General features: G+C 42.8%; 1 protein-coding gene across 1 annotated transcript in view; it reads left to right on the plus strand.

Annotated features, from left to right (window-relative positions):
* Positions 1 to 5,227: 5,227 nt before the first annotated feature.
* LOC139403838 (solute carrier family 12 member 1-like) overlaps positions 5,228 to 12,144 on the plus strand; it is a 64,259-nt gene continuing 57,342 nt past the window's right edge. Inside the window, exons 1-2 of the mRNA XM_071146987.1 lie at positions 5,228 to 5,702; positions 10,412 to 10,549. Of these exons, the coding sequence (XP_071003088.1) occupies positions 5,442 to 5,702; positions 10,412 to 10,549 (399 nt within the window). The 5' untranslated portion in view covers positions 5,228 to 5,441. The remainder of the gene's footprint in view (positions 5,703 to 10,411; positions 10,550 to 12,144) is intronic.

Genomic DNA, 12,144 nt, shown 5'->3' on the forward strand with positions numbered 1-12,144 from the left:
GCCAGCTGGTCAGCGCAAGCTCTGAGTGCGCATCCTGTTAAACCTGTTTCAAGGTCTTACATCTGCTATGGAGAGCATGATCACACAGTCTTCCGGAACAGCTGGGACTCTCATGTATGGTTCAGTGTTGCTTGCCTTGAGGGAAAGCATAGAAGGCATTTAGCTTGTCTGGTTGGTTCGCATCACTGGGCAGCTCGCGGCTGGGTTTCCCTTTGTAGTCTGTGATAGTTGGCAAGCCCTGCCACTTCCGACGAGCATCAGAGCCGGTGTTGTAGGATTCGATCTTTGTCCTGTATTGACGATTTGCCTGTTTGATGGTTTGTAGGAGGGTGTAGAGGTATTTCTTATAAGTGTCCGGATTGGTGTCCCGCGGAAGCTTTAGCCTTTATCTCAGTGTGGATGTTGCCTGTAATCCATGGCTTCTGGTGGGGGAAAAGGGAAACCTAGTCAATTGCACAACTGAATGCATTCAACCGAAATGTGTCTTCCGCATTTAACGGAAGGGGCTGCCTTAATCAACGTTTTCGTCATCAGCGCCCGGGAAGCAGTATGTACGTTCACTGTGGGGACAACGTTGTTGATGCACTTATTAATGAAGCCGGTGACTGATGTGGTCAACTCCTGAAAGCCATCGGATTATTTTTTTTTTCGTCTCTAGTTGCACAGGTGACATGATTGTAGAAATGAGGTAAAACAGATTTCGGTTTTCTTGCATTAAATCACCGGCCACTAGGAGTGCCGCTGGATAAGCATTTTCTTGTTTGCTAATGGCCCTATACAGCTCGTTGAGTGTGGTCATCATCGGTTTGTGGTGGTAAATGGTGGTAAATTTAAACTCTCTTGGTAAATAGTATAGTCTACATCTTATCATGAGGTGAAGTGCTTCCTACAGGGCAGCTGTATTCACGGTGTCGCCGGTGTTGTATGGAGGTGAATACCGACGTGAAGTGCTTCCTACAGGGCAGCTGTATTCACGGTGTCGCCGGTGTTGTATGGAGGTGAATACCGACGTGAAGTGCTTCCTACAGGGCAGCTGTATTCACGGTGTCGCCGGTGTTGTATGGAGGTGAATACCGACGTGAAGTGCTTCCTACAGGGCAGCTGTATTCACGGTGTCGCCGGTGTTGTATGGAGGTGAATACCGACGTGAAGTGCTTCCTACAGGGCAGCTGTATTCACGGTGTCGCCGGTGTTGTATGGAGGTGAATACCGACGTGAAGTGCTTCCTACAGGGCAGCTGTATTCACGGTGTCGCCGGTGTTGTATGGAGGTGAATACAGACGTGAAGTGCTTCCTACAGGGCAGCTGTATTCACGGTGTCACCGGTGTTGTATGGAGGTGAATACCGACGTGAAGTGCTTCCTACAGGGAAGCTGTATTCACGGTGTCGCCGGTGTTGTATGGAGGTGAATACCGACGTGAAGTGCTTCCTACAGGGAAGCTGTATTCACGGTGTCACCGGTGTTGTATGGAGGTGAATACCGACGTGAAGTGCTTCCTACAGGGAAGCTGTATTCACGGTGTCGCCGGTGTTGTATGGAGGTGAATACCGACGTGAAGTGCTTCCTACAGGGCAGCTGTATTCACGGTGTCGCCGGTGTTGTATGGAGGTGAATACCGACGTGAAGTGCTTCCTACAGGGCAGCTGTATTCACGGTGTCGCCGGTGTTGTATGGAGGTGAATACCGACGTGAAGTGCTTCCTACAGGGCAGCTGTATTCACGGTGTCGCCGGTGTTGTATGGAGGTGAATACCGACGTGAAGTGCTTCCTACAGGGCAGCTGTATTCACGGTGTCGCCGGTGTTGTATGGAGGTGAATACCGACGTGAAGTGCTTCCTACAGGGCAGCTGTATTCACGGTGTCGCCGGTGTTGTATGGAGGTGAATACAGACGTGAAGTGCTTCCTACAGGGCAGCTGTATTCACGGTGTCACCGGTGTTGTATGGAGGTGAATACCGACGTGAAGTGCTTCCTACAGGGAAGCTGTATTCACGGTGTCGCCGGTGTTGTATGGAGGTGAATACCGACGTGAAGTGCTTCCTACAGGGAAGCTGTATTCACGGTGTCACCGGTGTTGTATGGAGGTGAATACCGACGTGAAGTGCTTCCTACAGGGAAGCTGTATTCACGGTGTCGCCGGTGTTGTATGGAGGTGAATACCGACGTGAAGTGCTTCCTACAGGGCAGCTGTATTCACGGTGTCGCCGGTGTTGTATGGAGGTGAATACCGACGTGAAGTGCTTCCTACAGGGAAGCTGTATTCACGGTGTCGCCAGTGGTAGCTAACGTGCACAATTAATTTTTTTACCTCCAATGATTTTATTTAAATAGGATAGTAGCATCCTACACAATAAATAACTAATATTGATAACCATCTAGATGTCACCTTGATACAAGCATGAATGGCAACAACACCAGGACACAATGTATTTGTTCCCATTTGTCAAGCACTGTAGTCCCGAAAATGTGTGGTGGAAGGGTATCAAATACATCAATAACATGGTTTCCATGTGTTTGATACCATTCCATTTGCCCGTTCCAGCCATTATTATGAGCTGTCCTCCCCTCAGCAGCCTCCACTGTGTTGGAAGTAGCTGGGCTACTGATGCCAATATCAGGGTGACAGTCACAGTAAGCACATGCATACAAGAAAGACTACACCTATCATCAGTACTTTCATTGAAAATAAACAATCGTCAACTCAGACTCCAACTTTCACAGTTCAATTGTAAATCTCATCTGTAGCTGTAGTCCATCTAGTCACAAGCCATATTGGCACTCCTCGGAAAAGCAGTCCTCCATAGGAATGAATGGAATTCTACAGTAATTCATTTCAATGTTTCAATGACAGAATTACATGTATTTAAGTCATTTTTTGTGGTGGGGACAGTACCATTAGTACTTCAAAATAATTATGCTTTAAGGAAAATGTTTTAATATATATATATATATAAATGTTTTGGTCACATAACATAATTTAAAAGTATGTGTTAAGGTGTGTGTATGTAATATAATTAACGTGTAATGGTTGTTTGATCAATAGGACTGTAAAGTTCCGATTTGACTCACATGGTATTTACACATTTGCAGAAAACGATTAAACTGCATTTCGTGACTTTTGCAAATGATTTCTAATGATGTAAAGTTGTTCTGTTACTACTGCCTGTGTCCAGTTCAAAGTGAATGATGGAAGGCAGGCCTGTGTGCCTAATTTCATTAAGGACTACTGTAGCTTCTTACTTTCTTACTGTGGATTGCTATGGAATTTTCACCAATACCTTACTCTGCGTCATTCCCAAACATTCTATGAAAGTATGAAAATGTGAAGAACCTATGTGCTCGCTTGTCAGAAGAAAAGGCATCATATTCTTCCTGGGGGTGTAAATAAATAGATTTGAATAAGATTTAATGTTGCTAAAACGCTGTCAGTTCCACTTTAAGTCTCATATTAACTTCCATATTAACACCTTTCATTTCCTGTCCACCTGTTCACCTCCTAGTGTTCTGCCACTCTGGGTTCAGCTTCAGGTTGAGGTTTATTTACCTGACATCATAGTACATTATGTGAAACATACTTAACATGTGATGTCATAAAATACTTCAAAAGATGGGTACAAATAATAGGCAACACTTTATTTAAAGGGTACCTACATATTGACTTCTTAACGCATTCAGAGTTCATGCAGAATGCTAACAGGGACTGTTCATGAAGAACTAATCCTAACAAGGACTGTGCATGAAGAACTAAGCCTAACAAGGACTGTGCATGAGGAACTAAGCCTAACAAGGACTGTTCATGAAGAACTAAGCCTAACAAGGACTGTGCATGAAGAACTAAGCCTAACAAGGACTGTTCATGAAGAACTAAGCCTAACAAGGACTGTGCATGAAGAACTAATCCTAACAAGGACTGTTCATGAAGAACTAATCCTAACAAGGACTGTGCATGAAGAACTAAGCCTAACAAGGACTGTTCATGAAGAACTAAGCCTAACAAGGACTGTGCATGAGGAACTAAGCCTAACAAGGACTGTTCATGAAGAACTAAGCCTAACAAGGACTGTTCATGAAGAACGAAGCCTAACAAGGACTGTTCATGAAGAACTAAGTCTAACATGGACTGTTCATGAAGAACTAAGCCTAACAAGGACTGTGCATGAATAACTAAGCCTAAGAATTCCCACCTCCACAACACTCTTTCTATCTCTGTTCTATCAACAGAACATGTTGCTGATTTTTTTTCTTCATTATTAAGCACAGAAATAGATACTGGGATTGAGACAGACAATAGGCTTTACAAACACTAAGACTGTAGATGTATACACTGACAGAGTATCAACGCCAATTTACATAATTTGAGAATAAGGCAGAAGTTATTTCTCCACACCATGTGTCAATCATAAGCCCCTACCATTAGAGTCACATTGCCATTCCTCTCTAACCTATTCATTGTTTAGTGGCATATCATTAGAGTCTTTAACCTTTAAACTTTTTCCTTGTGACCTTAAGCCTACATTGTTTTTAAATATATTGAGTGATAATTCACTTTTTAAAATAATTCCTATCATTGGCAGATCATTTTGCGTATTTTAATCTATAGACTATAGACTATAGAAAGCTGCAATATGTAACTTTTTGGGCGACCGGACCAAATTCACATAGAAATGTGTGTTATAGATCTGTCATTCTCATTGAAAGCAACCAGGAAATGGCGTAGCGTTTTCTACATTGTGCATCTTTAATATAAGTAATCTGTTCAAGATATTGTACCTTAATAGTTGTATTAAGGTAAGATATCAATAAAATGATATTGAAATAAGAGAAATTACTTGTATTAGGTTTTTCGGCGGTTAAAATAAGCAAAATTGTCTGCCAATGTAGTCAGATAATGCAGCTTGCTACAAAAAAACTATAAAAAATACTAATTTTAAGTGAATTATCACTCAATATAAGATATTTAGGCTTGCTTTGATTTCACACTGCGAGCTCCAGGTCTTTATCTTCCAAGGTGTTTATTACTTGGTTAATGTTTAGTCAGAGGCTTTGTGGCCCTGAGGATGCAGCAAGGACATCTGAGACATACAGGGTTCTGAGAGTGGTTGGTAGAACCGCTGGTTCAGCCAATGGCTGAGTCCCAGGCAGAGCCCAGCATAGGGGCCAGGAGGATATAAAGCTGGGGTGGCAGAGCCAACCTCAGCCTATATGACAGGTCTATAGGTCAGCTCTGGACCTACACAAGGATTTAACTAAACAGAATAAGATGAACCAACACTAGTCTGTCATACCAGCGCTCCAAACCCATAGCTGCCGATTGCTTCTGATACTTAGACAGTCTCTAGGCCCTGACCAGAGGACTGAAGGACCTCAGTATTCCTTTTCTGTAGTGTTTGACCTGTAGAAGCCAGTAGGTGTGAGGAGCTTGTATTTACAGCCAGTCTGATGGAGAATGATGCCTATGACAGGATCGGGGACGAACCCCCTAACTACGAGGAGACGTCTTTCTCCGGTGGTACCACCTCTAACGGTAATGGGACCGGTAACGGAGAGCACCGGGCCGTCCGTCCGTCCGTGGTCAGTGCGTTTGGTCATGACACGCTGGACCGCGTGCCCAACATCGACTTCTACCGGAATGCTGGGAGTGTGAGCGGTAACCGTGCGGTCCGACCGTCCCTGCAGGAGCTCCACGATGTATTCCAGAAGGTCAGTGTGTGTGTGTGTCCTCCTCACCTCTACAACCCCCTCCACACACATCTGTATATCACTCTCTTTTCCTTACCGACACACACAACTGTCTCCACCAAGTCAGCAGACTTCTAACTGGAATCAACTCTCCTTTAATCCAGACAATTCAGAAAGATCATTGAAATTCAGATTCAGTAAATGAAAAACATTTTTATGTGGAACATGTTTTGACAACAACATTGGCCTGTTTGTCTCTCAATTCAATGAAATCAATTCAAAGGGGCTTTATTGTTAAGGGAAACATATGTTTACATTGTCAAAGCAAGTTAAATAAATAATTAACTAAAGTAAGAAGAAAAAAGAAAACATCAACAACAAAAAACTATGTCCTGTAAACATTTCACTGATAAAGGCTTGAAAAGGATAAAGACGTGTCAAATGTTATATTATCAGCTATGTGTTTTAACAATGTACATATAGTTGTACTACGACTAGTAGGGGAAGAAAGGAAACAGATAAATATTGGTTGTATTTACAATGTTGTTTTCATGGCAACTTGTCACAAATCTCTCTCTCTGTTTGTATTGGTTTCTCTCTGTTCATTTGTTTATCTCACTCTCTCTTTCTCTTTCTCTCTCTGACTGTGTGACAGATTACTATCATGTGATTGGGTCATGTCTGTTCTAAAGAAGGGAAAGTCACTTCCCACTGGGCACAAATTGGTTGAATCAATGTTGTTTCAGCTTAATTTCTCAACATATTGTGATGTGGAATCTATGTGGGAAATACATTGGATTTGAAAAAAGTAATCAACAGCTGTTTTGAGGGTAACATTTCAACCACAAGATTGTGTCATCATGGTAACCAAATGTCCACATAGACAAACCTTGTATAAAATATGTTGGATTTGTACCTTTATAACAACGTCAGATCTTCAACATTATATCCACTATCAGTAGAACAAGAAAAGACAATAGGCTAGGCAGCACCTCCTACTGGAGAACTGATTTATCTACAGCTACCCTCTGGCCTCACATCCAGGGTTTAAACAAGTCCTGCTGAGCTATGATGCTCCCGAGTGGCGCAGCGGTCTAAGGCACTGCATCTCAGTGCTAGAGGCGTCACTACAGACCCTGGTTCGATCCCGGACTGTATCACCGTGATCGGGAGTCCCATAGGGCGGCACACAACTGGTGCAGCGTCGTCCGGTTTAGGGAAGGGTTTGGCCGGGGTAGGCCGTAATTGTAAAATAAGAATTTGTTCTTAACTGACTTGCCTGGTTAAATGAAGGTTAAATAAAAATGTTTTATAAAATAAGGACATTTGTCACTGACTTTTACCAGTGTGATTTGCTGTTGCTATCGAACCCATTCTAAAGGGTAGGTTTAACAGAGCAAATTACATGTGACCATAATGTATCAATCATGTATCATCAATTAAGCTATTTTTAGCCCTATGTAGCATTTTCAAAGTCATCAACAGCTATTGCAGGATTGAACTAAAAATAGACAATAGGATTTCCAGTGATAGTGATATTGAATTGTGTTTGGTTGTCAACGCAACCAAATATCAACATTTGAAGGAGATGTATATTCTGCTTGGATAGTTCCATCTGTACCACTGACTTAGTCTGGCTTTAATTCCACTTCGTTTTCAAATGAATCATTGTTGGATAAATAAATGTTGGATTGTCTCCATCTCAATCCAAAATCTAAGTTAAACAACAGGACTAAATCAAATTCAACTTTATTTAAAGTGTATTTAAACAACAGGACTAAATCAAATTAAACTTTATTTAAAGTGCATTTAAACAACAGGACTAAATCAAATTCAACTTTATTTAAAGTGCATTTAAACAACAGGACTAAATCAAATTCAACTTTATTTAAAGTGTATTTAAACAACAGGACTAAATCAAATTCAACGTTATTTAAAGTGCATTTAAACAACAGGACTAAATCAAATTCAACGTTATTTCAAGTGCATTTAAAGTTTCATTTGCCTTTAATTCAGTGCAAGCAGAAGATAAATCTCCTTCACATGTTGATATTTGGTTGTTTACAACCAAACACAATTCAATATCACTTTTGAAATACAATAAACAGCCTATTAACTTGTTAACAAATTATATGGTGGATCCACATCTCCAACTCAGCCAAAAATAAAAGTTAAAGAATGGGATTAAGCCAGTTGACAGATGGAACTATCCAAGCAGTAGATACATCTCATTTAAATGTTCATATTTGGTTGCCTTGTCAACCAAACACAATTCAATTGTAATACAGTAAATAGGCTATCTTACAAACTAATGAAACATTCACCCTTAAAATGAGCAACACATCCATGGTCACAGTTTGAGGTTACTGTAACTATAAATGTCTTCTTCCATCATCATATAAAGCATGCATGTTGAAGATAGCATGCAGAGGTATTCACAGGTCTGTGGAGATATTCACAATTGCTGTAATAATCTGCCCAGAATCTCGAATGGCATTGATCATTGCACCATGTACTTTGAATGTAATCTCAACTGTAATCCAGGTCATTTGGTTCTGCTATTAGATAAAGGACAGTAATAAGTAACACATAAATAAATCAACCAAATATCTGACATTGTTTTCCCATTTGAACTTTTGCTGTGTCTTTAATGGTTAAAAGCACAGTGATATACATTTGGGTGATAACTAAACCAGATATCTGACATTGTTTTTTCATTTGAATTTGGCTGTGCTTTTAGATGGTTGAAAGCATAGTGATAACACATTGGAAATTCAACTAACTTTCGGCTCTCTTTTTGAGTGGGTGAATATAGGTTGTAATCTCATTGATCAAGGTCTCAACCAAATATTTCCCAATTATCCACGTTGAAATGAGGTGGAGTGTGCAGTGGGTTGGCCTTGGATTGGTCAACTCATTCCTCTTAAAGCATTTCTAGACCTACTGTGTCCTGAAAGAGAACAACATGAACTCTCTGGAGGAAAGAACATATGTTTTACAGTCTCAGAGAGGAAGATAAGATAGAGAGATAAATGGACTTTATAGTCCTTTAATCATTCATTTCACTGGAAACATTCCTGCCACTTTCATTAACCGCAGTTCAACCATCTTTCACACCCTATAAACCTTCTGCCAACACTGGGACTGAACAGTCGTCAAAGACAGAGATAAGAATAGATCTACACAATGGTTGACATACTGACAGGCTAAAGTGTTTTATAGATTTTTAACACCTTTGGGTGACAGCCAGTCTGTTATCTCTGTCTGACAGCCACGCCACGCCCTACACCAGACAGAGATCTGAGCATCTCATTAAAGAGCTTGGTACTCATGTGTCCTTTAAACACTTCATATTCGTCTTACAAAAAGTTTAAACTGGGTCCACCCTGTTCTCTTTCTGTTCTATTCCCTCTCTCTCTCCTTCTCTCTCTCTCTCTCTCTCCTTCTCTCTCTCTCTCTCTCAGTTCTATTCCCTCACTCTCTCCTTCTCTGTTCTATTCCCTCACTCTCTCCTTCTCTCTCTCTCTCCTTCTCTCTCTCTCTCTCTCTCTCACTCTCTCTGTTCTATTCCCTCACTCTCTCCTTCTCTCTCTCTCTCTCCTTCTCTCTCTTTCTCTCTCTCTCTCCTATCTCTCTCTCTCTCTCCTTCTCTCTCTCTCTCTCCTTCTCTCTCCCTCTCTCCTTCTCTCTCTGTTCTATTCCCTCACTCTCTCTCTCTCTCTCTCTCTGTTCTATTCCCTCACTCTCTCCTTCTCTCTCTCTCTCCTTCTCTCTCTCTCTCTCTCACTCTCTCTGTTCTATTCCCTCACTCTCTCCTTCTCTCTCTCTCTCTCCTTCTCTCTCTTTCTCTCTCTCTCTCCTATCTCTCTCTCTCTCTCCTTCTCTCTCTCTCTCTCCTTCTCTCTCCCTCTCTCCTTCTCTCTCTGTTCTATTCCCTCACTCTCTCCTTCTCTCTCTCTCTCCTTCTCTCTCTCTCTCTCTCACTCTCTCTGTTCTATTCCCTCACTCTCTCCTTCTCTCTCTCTCTCCTTCTCTCTCTCTCTCTCTCACTCTCTCTGTTCTATTCCCTCACTCTCTCCTTCTCTCTCTCTCTCTCCTTCTCTCTCTTTCTCTCTCTCTCTCCTATCTCTCTCTCTCTCTCCTTCTCTCTCTCTCTCTCCTTCTCTCTCCCTCTCTCCTTCTCTCTCTGTTCTATTCCCTCACTCTCTCTCTCTCTCTCTCTCTGTTCTATTCCCTCACTCTCTCTGTTCTATTCCCTCACTCTCTCCTCTCTCTCTCTCTCTCTCTCTCTCTCTCTCTCTCTCTCTCTCTCACACACACAGAGTGCAGTCTTCAAGGACAAGCACACAGTATAATAATGCTTCTCCAAACATGTATTCATCTTCATCAGAATCAAACTGCACAACTCTCTCTCACACACACACACACACACACACTCAGGAACAAGAACACTGCGTCTCTTGTTTGATTGATTTAGAAAGAGAACATTTCAACAGGGTTCTGACCTCATAGAGACTTACCTATCTAACAGGAGGCCCAGAATTCTAACATCAAGTTACTGCACTGCTAACTCTCTCTGATTTCCTAAAGACAAAACTAATCTAAACTTCCTCTAAAGTTTCAACAAATTCCTTCTTCCTCTACCAGCCGTATTCTTTATCTTCCTCCAGGTAGACTGGAGTGATACGTACCCCTGACAAGTCTTTTCCTCTCCTATTTTCTCTCTCTAGAATGGAAGGATCTCAGTGACGAACACGGTGGAGGACAGAGAGGGGAGCGACGGGACGCCGTCAGACGATGTGGAGTCTGTCATTCCCCTGGACAACAAAGATGGAACCGTGAGGTTCGGCTGGATAAAGGGAGTCCTGGTTAGTAGAGATGGGTTACTGTTATGAGAACTTTGTAAACTGAACTTCACTTAAATTATTCTGTCTATTACTAAGGATTTGTAAGGTTCTTATTGAAATGAAATATACAGAGGCCAGTTTACAATAGTCAGTAAGGTTTATATACGAGAGCGCTGCTGTACATATACAAAGACATTCCTTTTATAACTTTCTCTTACCCTACACACATACATACACACCAACATAGGGGTTTTCTCATGAGTCTCACCACAGTTTATTACCACTCAGCTGACAGTTCCAGTCTCCCCCAGATACAAGAGCTCTGGAGGGGCCCTCCCTGTCCTACCTTATCTCCCCAGAGTTACAGCCAGGTCGGTTCAAACATAGGTTAATGCCCCTCTTCGTTCTCTTTCGACACACACATACATTCCTTTCTTCCTAGGTCTATGCTACATAACCCCTTCCTAATCAACAAACATTATTTAACACTACTAGAAAGATAGGGTAGAATTCTGTTAGTTATAATTCTACGTTAAATGTATACATCATTTAGTCATTATTCATAATAAATCCCATAACAGTTGCATTGGACAGGGTTAGGAGGGTCCTGGGGAGTGGAGATGGGTTATATTGGACAGGGTTAGGAGGGTCCTGGGGAGTGGAGATGGGTTATATTGGGGCAGGGTTAGGAGGGTCCTGGGGAGTGGAGATGGGTTATATTGGACAGGGTTAGGAGGGTCCTGGGGAGTGGAGATGGGTTATATTGGGGCAGGGTTAGGAGGGTCCTGGGGAGTGGAGATGGGTTATATTGGGGCAGGGTTAGGAGGGTCCTGGGGAGTGGAGATGGGTTATATTGGGGCAGAGTTAGGAGGGTCCTGGGGAGTGGAGATGGGTTATATTGGACAGGGTTAGGAGGGTCCTGAGGAGTGGAGATGGGTTATATTGGGGCAGGGTTAGGAGGGTCCTGGGGAGTGGAGATGGGTTATATTGGACAGGGTTAGGAGGGTCCTGGGGAGTGGAGATGGGTTACATTGGACAGGGTTAGGAGGGTCCTGAGGAGTGGAGATGGGTTATATTGGACAGGGTTAGGAGGGTCCTGGTTAGTAGAGATGGGTTACATTGGACAGGGTTAGGAGGGTCCTGGTTAGTAGAGATGGGTTACATTGGACAGGGTTAGGAGGGTCCTGGGGAGTGGAGATGGGTTATATTGGGGCAGGGTTAGGAGGGTCCTGGGGAGTGGAGATGGGTTATATTGGACAGGGTTAGGAGGGTCCTGGGGAGTGGAGATGGGTTATATTGGACAGGGTTAGGAGGGTCCTGGGGAGTGAAGATGGGTTATATTGGGGCAGGGTTAGGAGGGTCCTGGGGAGTGGAGATGGGTTGTATTGGGGCAGGATTAGGATGGTTCTTAATGGGGTCCTGGCGAGGGCAGCTGGTTATGGGAACTGGCCTGTCCTAATGGGAACCTGGTGAGGGAAGTTTGTTATAGGGACTGGTCTAATGGGATCCTGGTGAGGGCAGTTGGTTATGGGGACTGGCCTAATGGGATCCTGGTGAGGGCAGTTGGTTATGGGGACTGGCTTGTCCTAATGGGATCCTGGTGAGGGCAGTTGGTT

The sequence above is a fragment of the Oncorhynchus clarkii genome, unplaced genomic scaffold (genome assembly GCF_045791955.1).
Source record: "Oncorhynchus clarkii lewisi isolate Uvic-CL-2024 unplaced genomic scaffold, UVic_Ocla_1.0 unplaced_contig_3709_pilon_pilon, whole genome shotgun sequence".
Classification (NCBI taxonomy): domain Eukaryota; kingdom Metazoa; phylum Chordata; class Actinopteri; order Salmoniformes; family Salmonidae; genus Oncorhynchus; species Oncorhynchus clarkii.